Source organism: Lepisosteus platostomus, chromosome 5 (genome assembly GCF_059453375.1).
Source record: "Lepisosteus platostomus isolate fLepPlt1 chromosome 5, fLepPlt1.hap1, whole genome shotgun sequence".
NCBI lineage: Eukaryota > Metazoa > Chordata > Actinopteri > Semionotiformes > Lepisosteidae > Lepisosteus > Lepisosteus platostomus.
In genome coordinates this window covers 470,001-493,342 of record NC_142615.1, presented here as the reverse complement: position 1 = coordinate 493,342, position 23,342 = coordinate 470,001, and the positions used below count along the sequence as shown (strand labels likewise).

The window sequence follows — 23,342 nt, the reverse complement described above, 5'->3', positions numbered from 1 at the left end:
TTTCACGCACAACGAGCAGAGACGCACACACACTCGCACACACACACCCTCTCCCATTCTTTCACACACAGTGGCAGGAAACTCCAGAAATCCTCTAGTGCTTCCGAAGGGGGGACTGGGAGAGAGGGAGAGGGAGGGGTCCACGGGCTTTGTGACGCCAGTACTCGGAGTCTCTCTCCCAGTACAGAAGCCATGCTGCTGGCTCTGGGGCTGCTGGTGCTGGTGTGGAGGCCTCTCGCTCTGTGTCGAGGTAAGAGCTGGGATTGAAGTGTGTTTCAGTGTCAGAGCTGGGGTTGATCACACTGGTGTGTCAGAGCTGGGATTGATCATGCTGGTGTGTTTCAGTTTCAGAGCTGGGATTGATCATGCTGGTGTGTCAGTGCTGGGGTTGATCACACTGGTGTGTCAGAGCTGGGATTGATCATGCTGGTGTGTTTCAGTTTCAGAGCTGGGATTGATCATGCTGGTGTGTCAGTGCTGGGGTTGATCACACTGGTGTGTTTCAGTGTCAGAGCTGGGGTCGATCACACTGGTGTTTCAGTGCTGGGGTTGATCATGCTGGTGTGTCAGAGCTGGGATTGATCATGCTGGTGTGTCAGTGCTGGGGTTGATCACACTGGTGTGTTTCAGTGTCAGAGCTGGGATTGATCACACTAGTGTGTTTCAGTGTCAGAGCTGGGGTTGATCATGCTGGTGTGTTTCAGTGTCAGAGCTGGGGTTGATCACACTGGTGTGTTTCAGTGTCAGAGCTGGGATTGATCATGCTGGTGTGTCAGTGCTGGGGTTGATCACACTGGTGTGTTTCAGTGTCAGAGCTGGGATTGATCATACTGGTGTGTTTCAGTGTCAGAGCTGGAATTGATCACACTGGTGTGTCAGAGCTGGGATTGATCATGCTGGTGTGTTTCAGCTTCAGAGCTGGGATTGATCATACTGGTGTGTTTCAGTGTCAGAGCTGGGATTGATCACACTGGTGTGTTTCAGTGTCAGAGCTGGGATTGATCATACTGGTGTGTTTCAGTGTCAGAGCTGGGGTTGATCATGCTGGTGTGTTTCAGTGTCAGAGCTGGGGTTGATCACACTGGTGTTTCAGTGCTGGGGTTGATCATGCTGGTGTGTCAGAGCTGGGATTGATCATGCTGGTGTGTTTCAGTGTCAGAGCTGGGATTGATCACACTGGTGTGTTTCAGTGTCAGAGCTGGGATTGATCATACTGGTGTGTTTCAGTGTCAGAGCTGGGGTTGATCATGCTGGTGTGTTTCAGTGTCAGAGCTGGGGTTGATCACACTGGTGTGTTTCAGTGTCAGAGCTGGGATTGATCATGCTGGTGTGTCAGTGCTGGGGTTGATCACACTGGTGTGTTTCAGTGTCAGAGCTGGGATTGATCACACTGGTGTGTCAGAGCTGGGATTGATCATGCTGGTGTGTTTCAGCTTCAGAGCTGGGATTGATCATACTGGTGTGTTTCAGCTTCAGAGCTGGGATTGATCATACTGGTGTGTTTCAGTGTCAGAGCTGGGATTGATCACACTGGTGTGTTTCAGTGTCAGAGCTGGGATTGATCATACTGGTGTGTTTCAGTGTCAGAGCTGGGATTGATCACACTGGTGTGTTTCAGTGTCAGAGCTGGGATTGATCATACTGGTGTGTTTCAGTGTCAGAGCTGGGATTGATCACACTAGTGTGTTTCAGTGTCAGAGCTGGGGTTGATCATGCTGGTGTGTTTCAGTGTCAGAGCTGGGGTCGATCACACTGGTGTTTCAGTGCTGGGGTTGATCATGCTGGTGTGTCAGAGCTGGGATTGATCATGCTGGTGTGTTTCAGTGTCAGAGCTGGGATTGATCACACTGGTGTGTTTCAGTGTCAGAGCTGGGATTGATCATACTGGTGTGTTTCAGTGTCAGAGCTGGGGTTGATCATGCTGGTGTGTCAGAGCTGGGATTGATCACACTGGTGTGTCAGAGCTGGGGTTGATCACACTGGTGTATTTCAGTGTCAGAGCTGGGATTGATCATACTGGTGTGTTTCAGTGTCAGAGCTGGGGTTGATCATACTGGTGTGTTTCAGTGTCAGATCTAGGATTGAACACACTTGCACTGTCACAGTGCTGCTCTGGGCTGTCACAGTGCTGCTCTGGGTTGTCACAGTGCTGCTCTGTGCTACAGTACACTGCAGAAACTAGCGCGCTGGGCTGTCACAGTGCTGCTCTGTGCTACAGTACACTGCAGAAACTAGTGCTCTGGGCTGTCACAGTGCTGCTCTGGGCTGTCACAGTGCTGCTCTGTGCTACAGTACACTGCAGAAACCAGTGCTCTGGGCTGTCACAGTGCTGCTCTGGGCTGTCACAGTGCTGCTCTGTGCTACAGTACACTGCAGAAACTAGCGCGCTGGGCTGTCACAGTGCTGCTCTGGGCTGTCACAGTGCTGCTCTGTGCTACAGTACACTGCAGAAACTAGTGCGCTGGGCTGTCACAGTGCTGCTCTGTGCTACAGTACACTGCAGAAACTAGCGCGCTGGGCTGTCACAGTGCTGCTCTGGGCTGTCACAGTGCTGCTCTGTGCTACAGTACACTGCAGAAACTAGCACGCTGGGCTGTCACAGTGCTGCTCTGTGCTACAGTACACTGCAGAAACTAGCGCGCTGGGCTGACACAGTGCTGCTCTGGGCTGTCACAGTGCTGCTCTGTGCTACAGTACACTGCAGAAACTAGCACGCTGGGCTGTCACAGTGCTGCTCTGTGCTACAGTACACTGCAGAAACTAGCGCGCTGGGCTGTCAGTGCTGCTCTGGGCTGTCACAGTGCTGCTCTGGGCTGTCACAGTGCTGCTCTGTGCTACAGTACACTGCAGAAACTAGCGCGCTGGGCTGTCACAGTGCTGCTCTGGGCTACAGTACACGTACTGTATAGAAAGATGTCTCCGGTCAGCTGCTGCACCACACAATGTACCATGCTCTACTGCAGTTAAACCTTGTGTGAGCACACCTGCTCAGACCCATTGTCTCGCTCGCCGCGTCGCCACAGCAACGACCTTCAACCTCCCTGTTTCCCCCGTTTCCTGTCGCTGCTTGAATGTCCCGCAAACTTCCTGTTTGTGTGGGGCTGCTCACTTCCTGTTTCCTGCTCGGCTCGCGCCAGGGACACACCCTCCCAAACCAGAGGGCGGAAGAGAAAAATAAATCATATCGCAGACTCTGCCAAAAAATGAAATCTCTCTCTCAGTGCAGTGTTCATGTACTGGAGTGTCCAGTCAGTGTGTGTGTATGAACCCCTCTCTCTCTCAGTGCAGTGTTCATGTACTGGAGTGTCCAGTCAGTGTGTGTGTATGAACCCCTCTCTCTCTCAGTGCAGTGTTCATGTACTGGAGTGTCCAGTCAGTGTGTCTGTATGAACCCCTCTCTCTCTCAGTGCAGTGTTCATGTACTGGAGTGTCCAGTCAGTGTGTCTGTATGAACCCCTCTCTCTCTCTCAGTGCAGTGTTCATGTACTGGAGTGTCCAGTCAGTGTGTCTGTATGAACCCCTCTCTCTCTCAGTGCAGTGTTCATGTACTGGAGCGCAGATGATGTTCTTGTGTCTTCCTCTGTCTGTACAGACCATGGCCACCCTCTGGTTGACCCCTGGGCGTATTGTCACCACTCTGTGGACTGCAAGTCAAAGTTCGCCGATGGCTCATGTAACAGAGAGTGCACAGACCCAGAGTGCCTGAGAGACGGCTTTGACTGTTTGCCAGACATAGGGGGAGCCTGCGAGTAAGACACTCCATACATTCCTGTCTCTATTCATCTCTCTGTGTGAGGAGTGTCTCTGGGGTCTGTGTGAGGGTCTGGACTCCTCTCTCTGCGTGAGGAGTGTCTCTGGGGTCTGTGTGAGGGTCTGGACTCCTCTCTCTGCGTGAGGAGTGTCTCTGGGGTCTGTGTGAGGGTCTGGACTCCTCTCTCTGTGTGAGGAGTGTCTCTGGGGTCTGTGTGAGGGTCTGGACTCCTCTCTCTGTGTGAGGAGTGTCTCTGGGGTCTGTGTGAGGGTCTGGACTCCTCTCTCTGTGTGAGGAGTGTCTCTGGGGTCTGTGTGAGGGTCTGGACTCCTCTCTCTGTGTGAGGAGTGCCTCTGGGGTCTGTGTGAGGGTCTGGACTCCTCTCTCTGTGTGAGGAGTGTCTCTGGGGTCTGTGTGAGGGTCTGGACTCCTCTCTCTGTGTGAGGGGTGTCTCTGGGGTCTGTGTGAGGGTCTGGACTCCTCTCTCTGTGTGAGGAGTGTCTCTGGGGTCTGTGTGAGGGTCTGGACTCCTCTCTCTGTGTGAGGAGTGTCTCTGGGGTCTGTGTGAGGGTCTGGACTCCTCTCTCTGTGTGAGGAGTGTCTCTGGGGTCTGTGTGAGGGTCTGGACTCCTCTCTCTGTGTGAGGAGTGTCTTGGTGTTCAATAGTTTCCATTTGACTGGTATCTAAGGTGAATAAGAGGTTCTGTGTTCATATCTTTTGCTCCTGCTCTCTCTTCCTCCTCCAGTCCCAAGTACAGGAATTACTGTCAGGATCACTACAGCAACTCTCACTGTGAGCAGGGATGTAACAGCGCCCCCTGTGGCTGGGATGGCAGTGACTGCGTCTCGGGGCAGCAGCCAGTCTGGGCGGAAGGAACCTTACTCCTGCAGACCACTATCCCCACCTGGAAAATCCCACGGGAAAACACCACCCTGCTCTGGAATCTCAGCACCATCCTCAGAGCCCCCCTCAGACTGCGAGGGGCCGTGCCCTTTGACCCTGAGCAGGACCTCTTCTTGGTGAAGTCCAAGGAGCTGGCTGATCTCTCTCCCCACGCTGAGAACACAGTTCAAGGGTAACGTTCTGACATGGCCATCGGCGTTACATCTTATCGCCTTTGGGGTAGATGAGTTGTTCCATTCTTGTAACAGACTGTAAATTCTCTGTTAGGGTCTGTACTCGTCACCCTGTGTGAGGAGTGTCTCTGGGGTCTGTGTGAGGGTCTGGACTCCTCTCTCTGTGTGAGGAGTGTCACTGGGGTCTGTGTGAGGGTCTGGACTCCTCTCTCTGTGTGAGGGGTGCCTCTGGGGTCTGTGTGAGGGTCTGGACTCCTCTCTCTGTGTGAGGAGTGTCACTGGGGTCTGTGTGAGGGTCTGGACTCCTCTCTCTGTGTGAGGGGTGTCTCTGGGGTCTGTGTGAGGGTCTGGACTCCTCTCTCTGTGTGAGGAGTGTCTCTGGGGTCTGTGTGAGGGTCTGGACTCCTCTCTCTGTGTGAGGGGTGCCTCTGGGGTCTGTGTGAGGGTCTGGACTCCTCTCTCTGTGTGAGGAGTGTCTCTGGGTTCTGTGTGAGGGTCTGGACTCCTCTCTCTGTGTGAGGGGTGTCTCTGGGGTCTGTGTGAGGGTCTGGACTCCTCTCTCTGTGTGAGGAGTGTCTCTGGGGTCTGTGAGGGTCTGGACTCCTCTCTCTGCGTGAGGAGTGTCTCTGGGGTCTGTGTGAGGGTCCGGACTCCTCTCTCTGTGTGAGGAGTGCCTCTGGGGTCTGTGTGAGGGTCTGGACTCCTCTCTCTGTGTGAGGAGTGTCTCTGGGGTCTGTGTGAGGGTCTGGACTCCTCTCTCTGTGTGAGGAGTGTCTCTGGGGTCTGTGTGAGGGTCTGGACTCCTCTCTCTGTGTGAGGAGTGTTTCTGGGGTCTGTGTGAGGGTCTGGGCTCCTCTCTCTGTGTGAGGAGTGTCTCTGGGGTCTGTGTGAGGGTCTGGACTCCTCTCTCTGCGTGAGGAGTGTCTCTGGGGTCTGTGTGAGGGTCTGGACTCCTCTCTCTGCGTGAGGAGTGTCTCTGGGGTCTGTGTGAGGGTCTGGACTCCTCTCTCTGTGTGAGGGGTGTCTCTGGGTTCTGTGTGAGGGTCTGGACTCCTCTCTCTGTGTGAGGGGTGTCTCTGGGGTCTGTGTGAGGGTCTGGACTCCTCTCTCTGTGTGAGGAGTGTCTCTGGGGTCTGTGTGAGGGTCTGGACTCCTCTCTCTGCGTGAGGAGTACCCCTGGGGTCTGTGTGAGGGTCTGGACTCCTCTCTCTGTGTGAGGAGTGTCTCTGGGGTCTGTGAGGGTCTGGACTCCTCTCTCTGCGTGAGGAGTGTCTCTGGGGTCTGTGTGAGGGTCCGGACTCCTCTCTCTGTGTGAGGAGTGCCTCTGGGGTCTGTGTGAGGGTCTGGACTCCTCTCTCTGTGTGAGGAGTGTCTCTGGGGTCTGTGTGAGGGTCTGGACTCCTCTCTCTGTGTGAGGAGTGTCTCTGGGGTCTGTGTGAGGGTCTGGACTCCTCTCTCTGTGTGAGGAGTGTCTCTGGGGTCTGTGTGAGGGTCTGGACTCCTCTCTCTGCGTGAGGAGTGTCTCTGGGGTCTGTGTGAGGGTCTGGACTCCTCTCTCTGCGTGAGGAGTGTCTCTGGGGGTCTGTGTGAGGGTCTGGACTCCTCTCTCTGCGTGAGGAGTGTCTCTGGGGTCTGTGTGAGGGTCTGGACTCCTCTCTCTGTGTGAGGAGTGTCTCTGGGGTCTGGACTCGTCTCTGTGTCTCTGTCCCTCTCGCCCCCAGGTCGGTCCTGCTCCTGCAGGTGGACAACCGGCCGTGCTCTGCGCGCCCCTCGTCCTGCCTGCCCTCGGCCCTGCTGGCCGCCAGCTTCCTGCGGGCCGCGCAGCGGGTGGCGCCGCGGCTGCCGGGGTGCGTGGTCGCGGTGCGCGGCGTGCCGGAGGAGCTGGGAGAGAGAGGTAGCCTGGCCCCGGGTGAGAGGGTGGGGGGGCCGCGCCGAGCCGGGGAGCCCTGGGTTACGAGTGTCCCCCCGTCTCCCCAGATCCCCCCCCCGCCCCCCTGCCCTGGCTGTGGGCGGCGGCCGGCGCGGCGGCGGTGGCGGTCGGCGTGGCGGCGGTCGCCGTGGCGATGAGGGCGCGGGCGCGCCGCGGGCTGCGGAGGGGCGCGGCGGCGGCGGCGGCGGCGGCGGACAGCGAGCAGCAGGGGGAGCCCCGGGCGCCCCGCTGCCAGGCCCAGCCCCTGCGCCCCGAGAGGGAGAGGAGGAAGAGGGGGCAGGAGGCCGGGAAGAGGAGGCGGGAGCCGCTGGGAGAGGACGCCATCCGTCTGCGGTGAGGAAGAGCCTCCTCATCTTCATCGCCACCTTCACTTTCACCATCCGCATCATCATCATCTTCATCGTCATCCTCTCAGTCTTCGTCACCTTCACTTTCACCATCCGCATCGTCATCATCTTCATCGCCTCCTCATCTTCATCGTCATCCTCTCAGTCTTCGTCACCTTCACATTCACCATCCGCATCGTCATCATCTTCATCGCCTCCTCATCTTCATCGTCATCCTCTCAGTCTTCGTCACCTTCACTTTCACCATCCGCATCGTCATCATCTTCATCGCCTCTTCAGCGTCATCCTCTTAGTCTTCGTCACCTTCACTTTCACCATCCGCATCGTCATCATCTTCATCGCCTCTTCATCGTCATCCTCTTAGTCTTCGTCACCTTCACTTTCACCATCTGCATTGTCATCATCTTCATCGCCTCTTCATCATCATCCTCTCAGTCTTCGTCATCTTCACTTTCACCATCCGCATTGTATTCATCATCTTCATCGTCATCCTCTCAGTCCGTCATCTTCACTTTCACCATCCGCATTGTATTCATCATCATCATCCTCATGTTCATCTTCTGCCTTTTGCCTGTCTTTGTGCTCTTCATCATCGTGACTCTCAGTGGGGTGCGTGAGTTCAGGGGTGCCCCTGTGTGCAAGGGTGCATGAGTTCAGGGGTGTGTGAGTTCAGGGGTGCGTGTGTTCAGGGGTGCCCCTGTGTGCAGGGGTGCGTGAGTTCAGGGGTGCCCCTCTGTGCAGGGGTGTGTGAGTTCAGGGGTGTGTGAGTTCAGGGGTGCGTGAGTTCAGGGGTGCCCCTGTGTGCAGGGGTGCGTGAGTTCAGGGGTGCTCCTGTGTGCAGGGGTGCGTGTGTGTGCAGGGCTGCGTGAGTTCAGGGGTGCCTGTGTCCGCAGGCCTCTGACCCGGGACGCGGACTGCGGCGGCGACACCGACGGTTCCCACAGTTCCCTGCAGGAGGCGGGGCCGGCCGGCAGGAAGTGGGTCTGCAGGCAGGAAGACGAGTCGATCCGGGACCACCGACCCCAGGAGCACATGCACTTCCAGGCCTCGGGTACGAGGGCCGACTCTCCGTCACGCTCGAACCCGGAGCGCGTCTGACGGGCTGCCTGGTGGGAGAGAGACATGGGGCCAAGACTGAATGAACTACATTAGAGCCGTTAACTCTTAATGAACGATTAAAGACTCAGGGGGAGATAAATGAGCTAATTAAGTCTTAATGAACGATTAGAGACTCAGGGGGAGATAAATGAGCTAATTAAGTCTTAATGAACGATTAGAGACTCAGGGGGAGATAAATGAGCTAATTAAGTCTTAATGAACGATTAGAGACTCAGGGGGAGATAAATGAGCTAATTAAGTCTTAATGAACGATTAGAGACTCAGGGGGAGATAAATGAGCTAATTAAGTCTTAATGAACGATTAGAGACTCAGGGGGAGATAAATGAGCTAATTAAGTCTTAATGAACGATTAAAGACTCAGGGGGAGATAAATGAGCTAATTAAGTCTTAATGAACGATTAAAGACTCAGGGGGAGATAAATGAGCTAATTAAGTCTTAATGAACGATTAAAGACTCAGGGGGAGATAAATGAGCTAATTAAGTCTTAATGAACGATTAAAGACTCAGGGGGAGATAAATGAGCTAATTAAGTCTTAATGAACGATTAGAGACTCAGGGGGAGATAAATGAGCTAATTAAGTCTTAATGAACGATTAAAGACTCAGGGGGGGAGATAAATGAGCTAATTAAGTCTTAATGAACGATTAAAGACTCAGGGGGAGATAAATGAGCTAATTAAGTCTTAATGGACGATTAAAGACTCAGGGGGAGATAAATGAGCTAATTAAGTCTTAATGGACGATTAAAGACTCAGGGGGAGATAAATGAGCTAATTAAGTCTTAATGGACGATTAAAGGCTGGAGGGGTTAGATAACAGGTCCAGTGAAGACTTGCTCTGCTCCAGCTCCGTTGCTCTGGAAACCGCTGAGCTGTGGGCCCCTGGGGACCCCTGAGCTGAGCAGCGCCATGCTGCCGCCCGACCCTGACCTTTGACCTCCTGCTCCCCCTACAGGCTGGGACGGGAACTGCAGCTCTCCGCTCAGGACTCTGGGGCAGGTGAGTCTGCAGGCCGAGCCGCTTGACCCCACAGGTTCACAGGTCTGCTGCTAGAACACTGGGACCTCAGACCGACCGCTCAGCGCAAGGGGGCGCAGTCACCCTGGCTTCTCTCCAGACACAGCTGGGTGAGCTCCTCCAGTCAGGACAGGAGGCTCTGCTGTACACAGAGGGGGGTGGGGGTGTGGAACAGGCTGCCCAGCCCTGTGGTTGAAGCCGATACCCTGGCTTCTCTCCAGACACAGCTGGGTGAGCTCCTCCAGTCAGGACAGGAGGCTCTTCTGTACACAGAGAGGGGTGGGGGTGGGGAACAAGCTGCCCAGCCCTGTGGTTGAAGCCGATACCCTGGCTTCTCTCCAGACACAGCTGGGTGAGCTCCTCCAGTCAGGACAGGAGGCTCTGCTGTACACAGAGGGGGGTGGGGGTGGGGAACAGGCTGCCCAGCCCTGTGGTTGAAGCCGATACCCTGGCTTCTCTCCAGACACAGCTGGGTGAGCTCCTCCAGTCAGGACAGGAGGCTCTTCTGTACACAGAGGGGGGTGGGGGTGGGGAACAGGCTGCCCAGCCCTGTGGTTGAAGCCGATACCCTGGCTTCTCTCCAGACACAGCTGGGTGAGCTCCTCCAGTCAGGACAGGAGGCTCTTCTGTACACAGAGAGGGGTAGGGGTGGGGAACAGGCTGCCCAGCCCTGTGGTTGAAGCCGATACCCTGGCTCCTCTCCAGACACAGCTGGGTGAGCTCCTCCAGTCAGGACAGGAGGCTCTTCTGTACACAGAGAGGGGTGGGGGTGGGGAACAGGCTGCCCAGCCCTGTGGTTGAAGCCGATACCCTGATCACCGGTCCGGCTGTCCTCCTGGTGTAACAGGACTGGACCTGAACCACCGGTCCAGCTCTGCTCTGTTGTCACACTGATCTGGGAGTGTGCTTATCTGTCTTTCAGTCGGCCCCGGTGCAGTGGTGCGGTCCGGATGGCACCGTGGTTCTGATCCGGGCAGTGAAGAGTGGGCTGGACCGAGTGGTACTGGAGCTGCTCAGGGCTGGGGTGCCAGTCAACAACACGGACCACACTGGTACTGAACCCTGAGCTCCCGCCTGCCCTGACCCTCACCCCACCCTCAGCCCTCAGCCCTCAGCCCTCACCCCTAACCTCTAACCCCTAACCTCTATCCCCTAAAACTCACCCTCACCCCTCACCCCTCACCCCCCACCTCCAACCCTCACCTCTAACCTCTAACCCCTAACCCCTAACCTCTAATCCCTAACCTCTATTCCCTAAAACTCACCCTAACCCCTCACCCCTAACCTCTAACCCCTAACCTCTATCCCCTAAAACTCACCCTAACCCCTCACCCCTAACCTCTAACCCCTAACCTCTATCCCCTAAAACTCACCCTAACCCCTCACCCCTAACCTCTAATCCCTCACCCCTCACCCCTAACCTCTAATCCCTAACCTCTATCCCCTAAAACTCACCCTACCCCTCACCCCTCACCCCTAACCTCTAACCCCTCACCCCTCACCCCTAACCTCTAACCCCTAACCCCTAACCCCTCACCCCTCACCCTCACCCCTGACCTCTAAGTGTACCAGCCCCTCCTCTCTCTCTCAGGCCGGTCTGCTCTCCACTGGGCATGCTCAGTCAACAACCTCTCCCTGGCTCAGACCCTGATCCGCTACGGGGCTGCCATCGACCTGCAGGACGTCAAGGTAACCGCGCCGACCCGGACCCCCGCCCCCCCGGCCCCCCCCCCCGAGGCAGGGCGTGACCGGCCCGCTGTCCCCCCGCAGGGCGAGACGCCCCTCCTGCTCTCCGCCCAGCTCGGCTGCCACGACGCCGCCCGCCTGCTGCTGCTGCAGGGCGCCGACCCCGAGCTGAAGGACCGCCGCGGCCGCAGCCCCCTGGACCTGCTGCTGGCGCACCCCGGCCCCCCCCGCCACCACCACGCCGCCCCACAGGGCCTGCCGGGGAGGAGCGCCTCCTTCTCGGGGGTCATAGGTCACCGGGGGTCCCCCCTCCACCCCAGGTACAGTGAGGGACGGGGGGCTCTTCTGTACGCAGAGGGGGGTGGGGGTGGGGAACAGGCTGGGTGAGCTCCTCCAGTCAGGACAGGAGGCTCTTCTGTACACAGAGGGGGGTGGGGGTGGGGAACAGGCTGCCCAGCCCTGTGGTTGAAGCCGATACCCTGGCTTCTCTCCAGACACAGCTGGGTGAGCTCCTCCAGTCAGGACAGGAGGCTCTTCTGTACACAGAGGGGGGTGGGGGTGGGGAACAGGCTGCCCAGCCCTGTGGTTGAAGCCGATACCCTGGCTTCTCTCCAGACACAGCTGGGTGAGCTCCTCCAGTCAGGACAGGAGGCTCTTCTGTACACAGAGGGGGGTGGGGGTGGGGAACAGGCTGCCCAGCCCTGTGGTTGAAGCCGATACCCTGGCTTCTCTCCAGACACAGCTGGGTGAGCTCCTCCAGTCAGGACAGGGGGCTCTACTGTACACAGAGGGGGGTGGGGGTGGGGAACAAGCTGCCCAGCCCTGTGGTTGAAGCCGATACCCTGGCTTCTCTCCAGACACAGCTGGGTGAGCTCCTCCAGTCAGGACAGGAGGCTCTGCTGTACACAGAGGGGGGTGGGGGTGGGGAACAAGCTGGCTGAGCTGCTCCAGTCAGGACAGGAGGCTCTACTGTACACAGAGGGGGGTGGGGGTGGGGAACAGGCTGCCCAGCCCTGTGGTTGAAGCCGATACCCTGGCTTCTCTCCAGACACAGCTGGGTGAGCTCCTCCAGTCAGGACAGGAGGCTCTTCTGTACACAGAGGGGGGTGGGGGTGGGGAACAGGCTGCCCAGCCCTGTGGTTGAAGCCGATACCCTGGCTTCTCTCCAGACACAGTTGGGTGAGCTCCTCCAGTCAGGACAGGAGGCTCTGCTGTACACAGAGGGGGGTGGGGGTGGGGAACAGGCTGCCCAGCCCTGTGGTTGAAGCCGATACCCTGGCTTCTCTCCAGACACAGCTGGGTGAGCTCCTCCAGTCAGGACAGGAGGCTCTTCTGTACACAGAGGGGGGTGGGGGTGGGGAACAGGCTGCCCAGCCCTGTGGTTGAAGCCGATACCCTGGCTTCTCTCCAGACACAGCTGGGTGAGCTCCTCCAGTCAGGACAGGAGGCTCTTCTGTACACAGAGGGGGGTGGGGGTGGGGAACAGGCGTCTCCCTCCCTCTCTGACAGAGCCTCTCCCTCTTCCTCCTCTCTCCAGCGACTGGCCGGCGGCGGCCGCGCGAGGGGGGTGGTCCCCCCCGCAGCCCTGGTCCCCCCCCCCGCCCTTCCAGTCCGTCACCGCCCTGGTGTCTCCCCGGATCCTCGGCCGCCCCTCCCGGCCAATCAGCACGCTGCAGGAAGTGACGTCCGAGGCGGAGGCGGAGGAGGAGGAGCCTCACGCCGGGCCCCCCCCCCAGCCCGCCCCCCGGCAGAGGTCGTTCTCCTGCACCCAGCATGCCCTGCCGGGGCCCGCGGAGCCCGCCCCCGCGGGGAAGGGAGCCAATGAGACCGCGGGGAGCGCCGCCTCAGGCCCCGCCCCACCGCGCCTCAGCCAATCAGAGTCCGGCTCAGCTCCGGACTGCCCAGGAAAGGGCCAATCAGACTCCAGGACGGAGAAGGACAGGAGCTGTAGACCCAAACCGCAGAGCGAGAAAATGAAACAGGATCTCAGTGTGTCTGTGGGAGCAACTAATACAGCACTGTGAGAGAGAGAGACACTCCAGTACACTGACACTGCACTGGGAGAGAGAGGGGTTCATACAGACACACTGACTGGACTCTCCAGTACATGAACACTGCACTGAGAGAGAGAGGGGTTCATACAGACACACTGACTGGACACTCCAGTACATGAACACTGCACTGAGAGAGAGAGGGGTTCATACACACACACTGACTGGACACTCCAGTACATGAACACTGCACTGAGAGAGAGAGGGGTTCATACACACACACTGACTGGACACTCCAGTACATGAACACTGCACTGAGAGAGAGGGGTTCATACAGACACACTGACTGGACACTCCAGTACATGAACACTGCACTGAGAGAGAGAGGGGTTCACACACACACACTGACTGGACACTCCAGTACATGAACACTGCACTGAGAGAGAGAGGGGTTCATACACACACACTGACTGGACACTCCAGTACATGAACACTGCACTGAGAGAGAGAGGGGTTCATACAGACACACTGACTGGACACTCCAGTACATGAACACTGCACTGAGAGAGAGAGGGGTTCACACAGACACACTGACTGGACACTCCAGTACATGAACACTGCACTGAGAGAGAGGGGTTCACACACACACACTGACTGGACACTCCAGTACATGAACACTGCACTGAGAGAGAGAGGGGTTCATACACACACACTGACTGGACACTCCAGTACATGAACACTGCACTGAGAGAGAGAGGGGTTCATACACACACACTGACTGGACACTCCAGTACATGAACACTGCACTGAGAGAGAGAGGGGTTCATACACACACACTGACTGGACACTCCAGTACATGAACACTGCACTGAGAGAGAGAGGGGTTCATACACACACACTGACTGGACACTCCAGTACATGAACACTGCACTGAGAGAGAGAGGGGTTCATACACACACACTGACTGGACACTCCAGTACATGAACACTGCACTGAGAGAGAGAGGGGTTCATACAGACACACTGACTGGACACTCCAGTACATGAACACTGCACTGAGAGAGAGAGGGGTTCATACAGACACCCTGACTGGACACTCCAGTACATGAACACTGCACTGAGAGAGAGAGGGGTTCATACACACACTGACTGGACACTCCAGTACATGAACACTGCACTGAGAGAGAGAGGGGTTCATACACACACACTGACTGGACACTCCAGTACATGAACACTGCACTGAGAGAGAGAGGGGTTCATACACACACACTGACTGGACACTCCAGTACATGAACACTGCACTGAGAGAGAGAGGGGTTCATACAGACACACTGACTGGACACTCCAGTACATGAACACTGCACTGAGAGAGAGAGGGGTTCATACACACACACTGACTGGACACTCCAGTACATGAACACTGCACTGAGAGAGAGGGGTTCATACAGACACACTGACTGGACACTCCAGTACATTAACACTGCACTGAGAGAGAGAGGGGTTAATACAGACACACTGACTGGACACTCCAGTACATGAACACTGCACTGAGAGAGAGAGGGGTTCATACAGACACACTGACTGGACACTCCAGGACATGAACACTGCACTGAGAGAGAGAGGGGTTCATACAGACACACTGACTGGACACTCCAGTACATGAACACTGCACTGAGAGAGAGGGGTTCATACAGACACACTGACTGGACACTCCAGTACATGAACACTGCACTGAGAGAGAGAGGGGTTCATACACACACACTGACTGTGTTAAAAGAGATATTAAATTAGTGGTTCATACAGGCATTGAACACAAATGGTAATTTTAATCACAGTATAAATAGCTTATTTATTGTTATTTTTTACCATTACCTGTTCATCAGTAAAATACCATTAAAAACCACTTCTTAAAGCGATCTTTGTGTTCCCTGGTTGATTTCTGAATTGTTCAGAGTTTCAAAGACATACAGTCATCAAGAAGGTTAACTGGGATTATAATCAGACTCCAATGTCACTGACGGGGCAGTCTGAGACTCTGCAGCCTCTCTGCGGCCAGGCGGTGCTGGAGCGCCCTCCTGTGGACACTGTGAGTCATGACAGCCTGCGCCGAGAGCCGCGGTCTGGGGGAGAATCGCGGTGCTGTATTTTTACCCTGATCTCACTGGGCTCTACTGTGTTTTTACGCTGATCTCACTGGGCTCTACTGTGTTTTTACCCTGATCTTACTGGGCTCTACTGTACTGTACTGTGTTTTTACCCTGACCTCACTGGGCTATACTGCGCTGTACTGTGTTTTTACCCTGATCTCACTGGGCTCTACTGCGCTGTACTGTGTTTTTACCCTGATCTCACTGGGCTGTACTGCACTGTACTGTATTTTTACCCTGATCTCGCTGCGCTGTACTGTGTTTTTACCCCTCTCTCACTGGGCTGTACTGCGCCGTACTGTGTTTTTACCCTGATCTCGCTGGGCTGTACTGCGCTGTACTGTGTTTTTACCCTGATCTCGCTGGGCTGTACTGCGCTGTACTGTGTTTTTACCCTGATCTCACTGGGCTCTACTGCACTGTACTGTGTTTTTACCCTGATCTCGCTGGGCTGTACTGCGCTGTACTGTGTTTTTACCCCTCTCTCACTGGGCTGTACTGCGCCGTACTGTGTTTTTACCCTGATCTCGCTGGGCTGTACTGCGCTGTACTGTGTTTTTACCCTGATCTCGCTGGGCTGTACTGCGCTGTACTGTGTTTTTACCCTGATCTCGCTGGGCTGTACTGCGCTGTACTGTGTTTTTACCCTGATCTCACTGGGCTGTACTGCACTGTACTGTATTTTTACCCTGATCTCGCTGCGCTGTACTGTGTTTTTACCCCTCTCTCACTGGGCTGTACTGCGCCGTACTGTGTTTTTACCCTGATCTCGCTGGGCTGTACTGCGCTGTACTGTGTTTTTACCCTGATCTCGCTGGGCTGTACTGCGCTGTACTGTGTTTTTACCCTGATCTCACTGGGCTCTACTGCACTGTACTGTGTTTTTACCCTGATCTCGCTGGGCTGTACTGCGCTGTACTGTGTTTTTACCCCTCTCTCACTGGGCTGTACTGCGCCGTACTGTGTTTTTACCCTGATCTCGCTGGGCTGTACTGCGCTGTACTGTGTTTTTACCCTGATCTCGCTGGGCTGTACTGCGCTGTACTGTGTTTTTACCCTGATCTCGCTGGGCTGTACTGCGCTGTACTGTGTTTTTACCCTGATCTCACTGGGCTGTACTGCACTGTACTGTATTTTTACCCTGATCTCGCTGCGCTGTACTGTGTTTTTACCCCTCTCTCACTGGGCTGTACTGCGCCGTACTGTGTTTTTACCCTGATCTCGCTGGGCTGTACTGCGCTGTACTGTGTTTTTACCCTGATCTCGCTGGGCTGTACTGCGCTGTACTGTGTTTTTACCCTGATCTCACTGGGCTCTACTGCACTGTACTGTGTTTTTACCCTGATCTCGCTGGGCTGTACTGCGCTGTACTGTGTTTTTACCCCTCTCTCACTGGGCTGTACTGCGCCGTACTGTGTTTTTACCCTGATCTCGCTGGGCTGTACTGCGCTGTACTGTGTTTTTACCCTGATCTCGCTGGGCTGTACTGCGCTGTACTGTGTTTTTACCGTGACACAGCAGTCTGAGACTCTGCAGGCTTTCGGATCAAGGGGACATCTCTCTGCCGTCCTGTCCTCCAGTGACCGGCTCTCTCGACAGACGCGCTCCCTCCTCTGGACCGACTCCGGGAAATCAGGTGGTTTCTGTTACTGTGGGGACTCAGGCTGCCCTCTGCTGTCCATCCGCTGGAACTGCAGCCTCTCTGCGGCCAGGCGGTGCTGGAGCGCCCTCCTGTGGACACTGTGAGTCATGACAGCCTGCGCCGTGAGCCGCGGTCAGGGGGAGAATCGCGGTGCTGTATTTTTACCCTGATCTCGCTGGGCTGTACTGCGCTGTACTGTGTTTTTACCCTGATCTCACTGATGCTAGAGCGCCCTCCTGTGGACACTGTGAGTCAGGACAGCCTGCGCCGTGAGCCGCGGTCTGGGGGAGAATCGCGGTGCTGTATTTTTACCCTGATCTCACTGGGCTCTACTGTGTTTTTACCCTGATCTCACTGGGCTTTACTGCACTGTACTGTGTTTTTACCCTGATCTCACTGGGCTCGACTGTGTTTTTACCCCTCTCTCACTGGGCTGTACTGCACTGTACTGTGTTTTTACCCTGATCTCACTGGGCTGTACTGTGTTTTTACGCTGATCTCACTGCACTGTACTGTATTTTTACCCTGATCTCCCTGGGCTCTACTGCGCTGGAATGTGTTTTTACTCTGATCTCACTGGGCTTTACTGCACTGTACTGTGTTTTTACCCTGATCTCACTGGGCTGTACTGCACTGTACTGTGTTTTTACCCTGATCTCACTGGGCTGTACTGCGCTGTACTGTGTTTTTACCCTGATCTCGCTGGGCTGTACTGCGCTGTACTGTGTTTTTACCCTGATCTCACTGGGCTGTACTGCGCTGTACTTTGTTTTTACTCTGACTTCACTGGGCTGTACTGCGCTGTACTGTGTTTTTACCGTGACACAGCAGTCTGAGACTCTGCAGGCTTTCGGATCAAGGGGACATCTCTCTGCCGTCCTGTCCTCCAGTGACCGGCTCTCTCGACAGACGCGCTCCCTCCTCTGGACCGACTCCGGGAAATCAGGTGGTTTCTGTTACTGTGGGGACTCAGGCTGCCCTCTGCTGTCCATCCGCTGGAACTGCAGCCTCTCTGCGGCCAGGCGGTGCTGGAGCGCCCTCCTGTGGACACTGTGAGTCAGGACAGCCTGCGCCGTGAGCCGCGGTCAGGGGGAGAATCGCGGTGCTGTATTTTTACTCTGATCTCACTGGGCTGTACTGCACTGTACTGTGTTTTTACCCTGATCTCACTGGGCTGTACTGAGTTTTTACCCTGATCTCACTGGGCTCTACTGCACTGTATTGTGTTTTTACCCTGATCTCACTGGGCTCTACTGTGTTTTTACGCTGATCTCACTGGGCTGTACTGTGTTTATACCCTGATCTCACTGGGCTCTACTGCACTGTACTGTGTTTTTACCCTGATCTCACTGGGCTGTACCGTGTTTTTACGCTGATCTCACTGGGCTGTACTGTGTTTTTACCCTGATCTCACTGGGCTCTACTGCACTGTACTGTGTTTTTACCCTGAAGTCACTGGGCTGTACTGAGTTTTTACCCTGATCTTACTGGGCTCTACTGCACTGTACTGTGTTTTTACCCTGATCTCACTGGGCTCTACTGCGCTGTACTGTGTTTTTACCCTGATCTCACTGGGCTCTACTGCGCTGTACTGTGATTTTACCCTGATCTCACTGATGCTAGAGCGCCCTCCTGTGGACACTGTGAGTCATGACAGCCTGCGACGAGAGCCGCGGTCTGGGGGAGAATCGCGGTGCTGTATTTTTACCCTGATCTTACTGGGCTCTACTGCACTGTACTGTGTTTTTACCCTGATCTCACTGGGCTCTACTGCACTGTACTGTGTTTTTACCCTGATCTTACTGGGCTCTACTGCACTGTACTGTGTTTTTATCCTGATCTCACTGGGCTCTACTGCACTGTACTGTGTTTTTACCCTGATCTCACTGGGCTCTACTGCGCTGTACTGTGTTTTTACCCCTCTCTCACTGGGCTTTACTGCACTGTACTGTGTTTTTACTCTGATCTCACTGGGCTGTACTGTGTTTTTACGCTGATCTCACTGGGCTGTACTGTGTTTTTACCCTGATCTCACTGGGCTCTACTGCACTGTACTGTGTTTTTACCCTGAAGTCACTGGGCTGTACTGAGTTTTTACCCTGATCTTACTGGGCTCTACGGCACTGTACTGTGTTTTTACCCTGATCTCACTGATGCTAGAGCGCCCTCCTGTGGACGCTGTGAGTCATGACAGCCTGCGCCGTGAGCCGCGGTGCTGGAGCGCCCTCCTGTGGACACTGTGAGTCAGGACAGCCTGCGCCTGTTTTTACCCTGATCTCACTGGGCTGTACTGCGCTGTACTGTGTTTTTACCCCTCTCTCACTGGGCTGTACTGCGCTGTACTGTGTTTTTACCGTGACACAGCAGTCTGAGACTCTGCAGGCTTTCGGATCAAGGGGACATCTCTCTGCCGTCCTGTCCTCCAGTGACCGGCTCTCTCGACAGACGCGCTCCCTCCTCTGGACCGACTCCGGGAAATCAGGTGGTTTCTGTTACTGTGGGGACTCAGGCTGCCCTCTGCTGTCCATCCGCTGGAACTGCAGCCTCTCTGCGGCCAGGCGGTGCTGGAGCGCCCTCCTGTGGACACTGTGAGTCAGGACAGCCTGCGCCGAGAGCCGCGGTCTGGGGGAGAATCGCGGTGCTGTATTTTTACCCTGATCTCACTGGGCTCTACTGCACTGTACTGTGTTTTTACCCTGATCTCACTGAGCTCTACTGCGCTGTACTGTGTTTTTACCCTGATCTCACTGGGCTGTACTGCACTGTACTGTATTTTTACCCTGATCTCACTGGGCTCTACTGCACTGTACTGTGTTTTTACCCTGATCTCACTGGGCTCTACTGCACTGTACTGTGTTTTTACCCCTCTCTCACTGGGCTGTACTGCGCTGTACTGTGTTTTTACCCTGATCTCACTGGGCTCTACTGCACTGTACTGTGTTTTTACCCTGATCTCACTGAGCTCTACTGCACTGTACTGTGTTTTTACCCTGATCTCACTGGGCTCTACTGCACTGTACTGTGTTTTTACCCTGATCTCACTGGGCTCTACTGCACTGTACTGTGTTTTTACCCCTCTCTCACTGGGCTGTACTGCGCTGTACTGTGTTTTTACCCTGATCTCACTGGGCTGTACTGCGCTGTACTGTGTTTTTACCCCTCTCTCACTGGGCTGTACTGCGCTGTACTGTGTTTTTACCGTGACACAGCAGTCTGAGACTCTGCAGGCTTTCGGATCAAGGGGACATCTCTCTGCCGTCCTGTCCTCCAGTGACCGGCTCTCTCGACAGACGCGCTCCCTCCTCTGGACCGACTCCGGGAAATCAGGTGGTTTCTGTTACTGTGGGGACTCAGGCTGCCCTCTGCTGTCCATCCGCTGGAACTGCAGCCTCTCTGCGGCCAGGCGGTGCTGGAGCGCCCTCCTGTGGACACTGTGAGTCAGGACAGCCTGCGCCGAGAGCCGCGGTCTGGGGGAGAATCGCGGTGCTGTATTTTTACCCTGATCTCACTGGGCTCTACTGCGCTGTACTGTGTTTTTACCCTGATCTCACTGGGCTGTACTGCACTGTACTGTATTTTTACCCTGATCTCACTGGGCTCTACTGCACTGTACTGTGTTTTTACCCTGATCTCACTGGGCTCTACTGCACTGTACTGTGTTTTTACCCCTCTCTCACTGGGCTGTACTGCGCTGTACTGTGTTTTTACCCTGATCTCACTGGGCTCTACTGCACTGTACTGTGTTTTTACCCTGATCTCACTGAGCTCTACTGCACTGTACTGTGTTTTTACCCTGATCTCACTGGGCTCTACTGCACTGTACTGTGTTTTTACCCTGATCTCACTGGGCTCTACTGCACTGTACTGTGTTTTTACCCCTCTCTCACTGGGCTGTACTGCGCTGTACTGTGTTTTTACCCTGATCTCACTGGGCTGTACTGCGCTGTACTGTGTTTTTACCCCTCTCTCACTGGGCTGTACTGCGCTGTACTGTGTTTTTACCGTGACACAGCAGTCTGAGACTCTGCAGGCTTTCGGATCAAGGGGACATCTCTCTGCCGTCCTGTCCTCCAGTGACCGGCTCTCTCGACAGACGCGCTCCCTCCTCTGGACCGACTCCGGGAAATCAGGTGGTTTCTGTTACTGTGGGGACTCAGGCTGCCCTCTGCTGTCCATCCGCTGGAACTGCAGCCTCTCTGCGGCCAGGCGGTGCTGGAGCGCCCTCCTGTGGACACTGTGAGTCAGGACAGCCTGCGCCGAGAGCCGCGGTGCTGGAGCGCCCTCCTGTGGACACTGTGAGTCAGGACAGCCTGCGCCGTGAGCCGCGGTCTGGGGGAGAATCGCGGTGCTGTATTTTTACCCTGATCTCACTGGCTGTACTGCGCTATACTGTGTTTTTACCCCTCTCTCACTGGGCTCTACTGCACTGTACTGTGTTTTTACCCTGATCTCACTGGGCTGTACTACACTGTACTGTGTTTTTACTCTGATATCACTGGGTTCTACAGTGCTGTACTGTGTTTTTACCCTGATCTCGCTGGGCTGTACTGCGCTGTACTGTGATTTTATCCTGATCTCACTGGACTCTACTGCGCTGTACTGTGTTTTTACCCTGATCTCACTGGGCTGTACTGCACTGTACTGTGTTTTTACCCCTCTCTCACTGGGCTCTACTGCACTGTACTGTGTTTTTACGCTGATCTCACTGGGCTCTACTGCACTGTACTGTGTTTCTACCCTGAAAGCGCCCTCCTGTGGACAGGCTGCTGTATGACACCGGGAGTCGCACGAAGGTGATTTATCACATCTCACTGTTTCCACTGTCGTGTTCGTAGGAGTTTCTTCTGTAAGATTTATAGTCACGTTTAATTTTGTGCAGTTCCTGGTGACACAGCAGCCTGTGTTTTTCTCTACTGCGCTGTACTGTGTTTTAATCCTGCTCTTTCTGGGCTGTACTGTGTTTTTACCCTGATCTCACTGCGCTGTACTGTGTTTTTACCCTGATCTCTTTGGGCTGTACTGCACTGTACTGTGTTTTTATCCTGCTCTGTCTGGGCTGTACTGTGTTTTTACCCTGATCTCTTTGGGCTGTACTGTGTTTTTACCCCACTCTCACTGGGCTGTACTGTGTTTTTACCCCAATCTCTCTGGGCTGTACTGTGTTTTTACCCTGCTCTCTCTGGGCTGTACTGTGTTTTTTACCCTGCTCTCTCTGGGCTCTACAGCGCTGTACTGTGTTTTTACCCTGATCTCACTGGGCTGTACTGCGCTGTACTCTGTTTTTACACTGCTCTCTCTGGGCTGTACTGTGTTTTTACCCCGCTCTCTCTGGGCTGTACTCTGTTTTTACCCTGATCTCTTTGTGCTGTACTGTGTTTTTACCCTGCTCTATCTGGGCTGTACTGTGTTTTTACCCTGATCTCACTGGGCTGTACTGCGCTGTACTCTGTTTTTACACTGCTCTATCTGGGCTGTACTGTGTTTTTACCCTGATCTCACTGGGCTGTACTGCGCTGTACTCTGTTTTTACACTGCTCTCTCTGGGCTGTACTCTGTTTTTACCCCACTCTCACTGGGCTGTACTGTGTTTTTACCCCGATCTCTCTGGGCTGTACTTTGTTTTTACCCTGATCTCTTTGTGCTGTACTGTGTTTTTACCCTGCTCTCACTGGGCTGGACTGTGTTTTTACCCCGCTCTCTCTGGGCTGTACTTTGTTTTTACCCTGATCTCTTTGTGCTGTACTGTGTTTTTACCCTGCTCTCACTGGGCTGTACTGTGTTTTTACCCTGCTCTCTCTGCGCTGTACTGTGTTTTTACCCCACTCTCACTGGGCTGTACTGTGTTTTTACCCTGCTCTCACTGGGCTGTACTGTGTTTTTACCCCACTCTCACTGGGCTGTACTGTGTTTTTACCCTGCTCTCACTGGGCTGTACTGTGTTTTTACCCCACTCTCACTGGGCTGTACTGCGTTTTTACCCCACTCTCACTGGGCTGTACTGTGTTTTTACTCCGCTCTCTCTGGGCTGTACTGTGTTTTTACCCCACTCTCACTGGGCTGTACTGTGTTTTTACCCCACTCTCTCTGGGCTGTACTGTGTTTTTACCCTGCTCTATCTGGGCTGTACTGTGTTTTTACTCCGCTCTCTCTGGGCTGTACTGTGTTTTTACCCCGCTCTCACTGGGCTGTACTGTGTTTTTACCCCACTCTCACTGGGCTGTACTGTGTTTTTACCCCACTCTCTCTGGGCTGTACTGTGTTTTTACCCTGCTCTATCTGGGCTGTACTGTGTTTTTACCCCGCTCTCTCTGGGCTGTACTGTGTTTTTACCCCGCTCTCTCTGGGCTGTACTGTGTTTTTACCCTGATCTCACTGGGCTGTACTGCGCTGTACTGTGTTTTTACCCCGCTCTCTCTGGGCTGTACTGTGTTTTTACCCCGCTCTCTCTGGGCGGTACTCTGTTTTTACACTGCTCTCTCTGGGCTGTACTGTGTTTTTACCCCGCTCTCTCTGGGCTGTACTGTGTTTTTACCCTGCTCTCTCTGGGCTGTACTGTATTTTTACCCTTCTCTCTCTGGGCGGTACTGTGTTTTTACCCCGCTCTCTCTCTCTCCGAGAGACACACAGGCTCTCAGA

The 23,342-nt window shown here is 54.9% G+C and overlaps 1 protein-coding gene across 1 annotated transcript; it reads left to right on the top strand.

The window, feature by feature from the left end:
• Positions 1–116: 116 nt before the first annotated feature.
• Positions 117–14,833, top strand: notchl (notch receptor, like). The gene is made up of 11 exons (XM_088631092.1): positions 117–250; positions 3,593–3,749; positions 4,498–4,827; positions 6,550–6,722; positions 6,806–7,091; positions 7,999–8,156; positions 9,180–9,223; positions 10,164–10,293; positions 10,833–10,930; positions 11,012–11,247; positions 12,465–14,833. The coding sequence occupies exons 1-11, from the start codon at positions 193–195 to the stop codon at positions 12,949–12,951; spliced, it is 2,157 nt and encodes a 718-aa protein (XP_088487218.1). The 5' UTR covers positions 117–192; the 3' UTR covers positions 12,952–14,833.
• Positions 14,834–23,342: the final 8,509 nt, after the last annotated feature.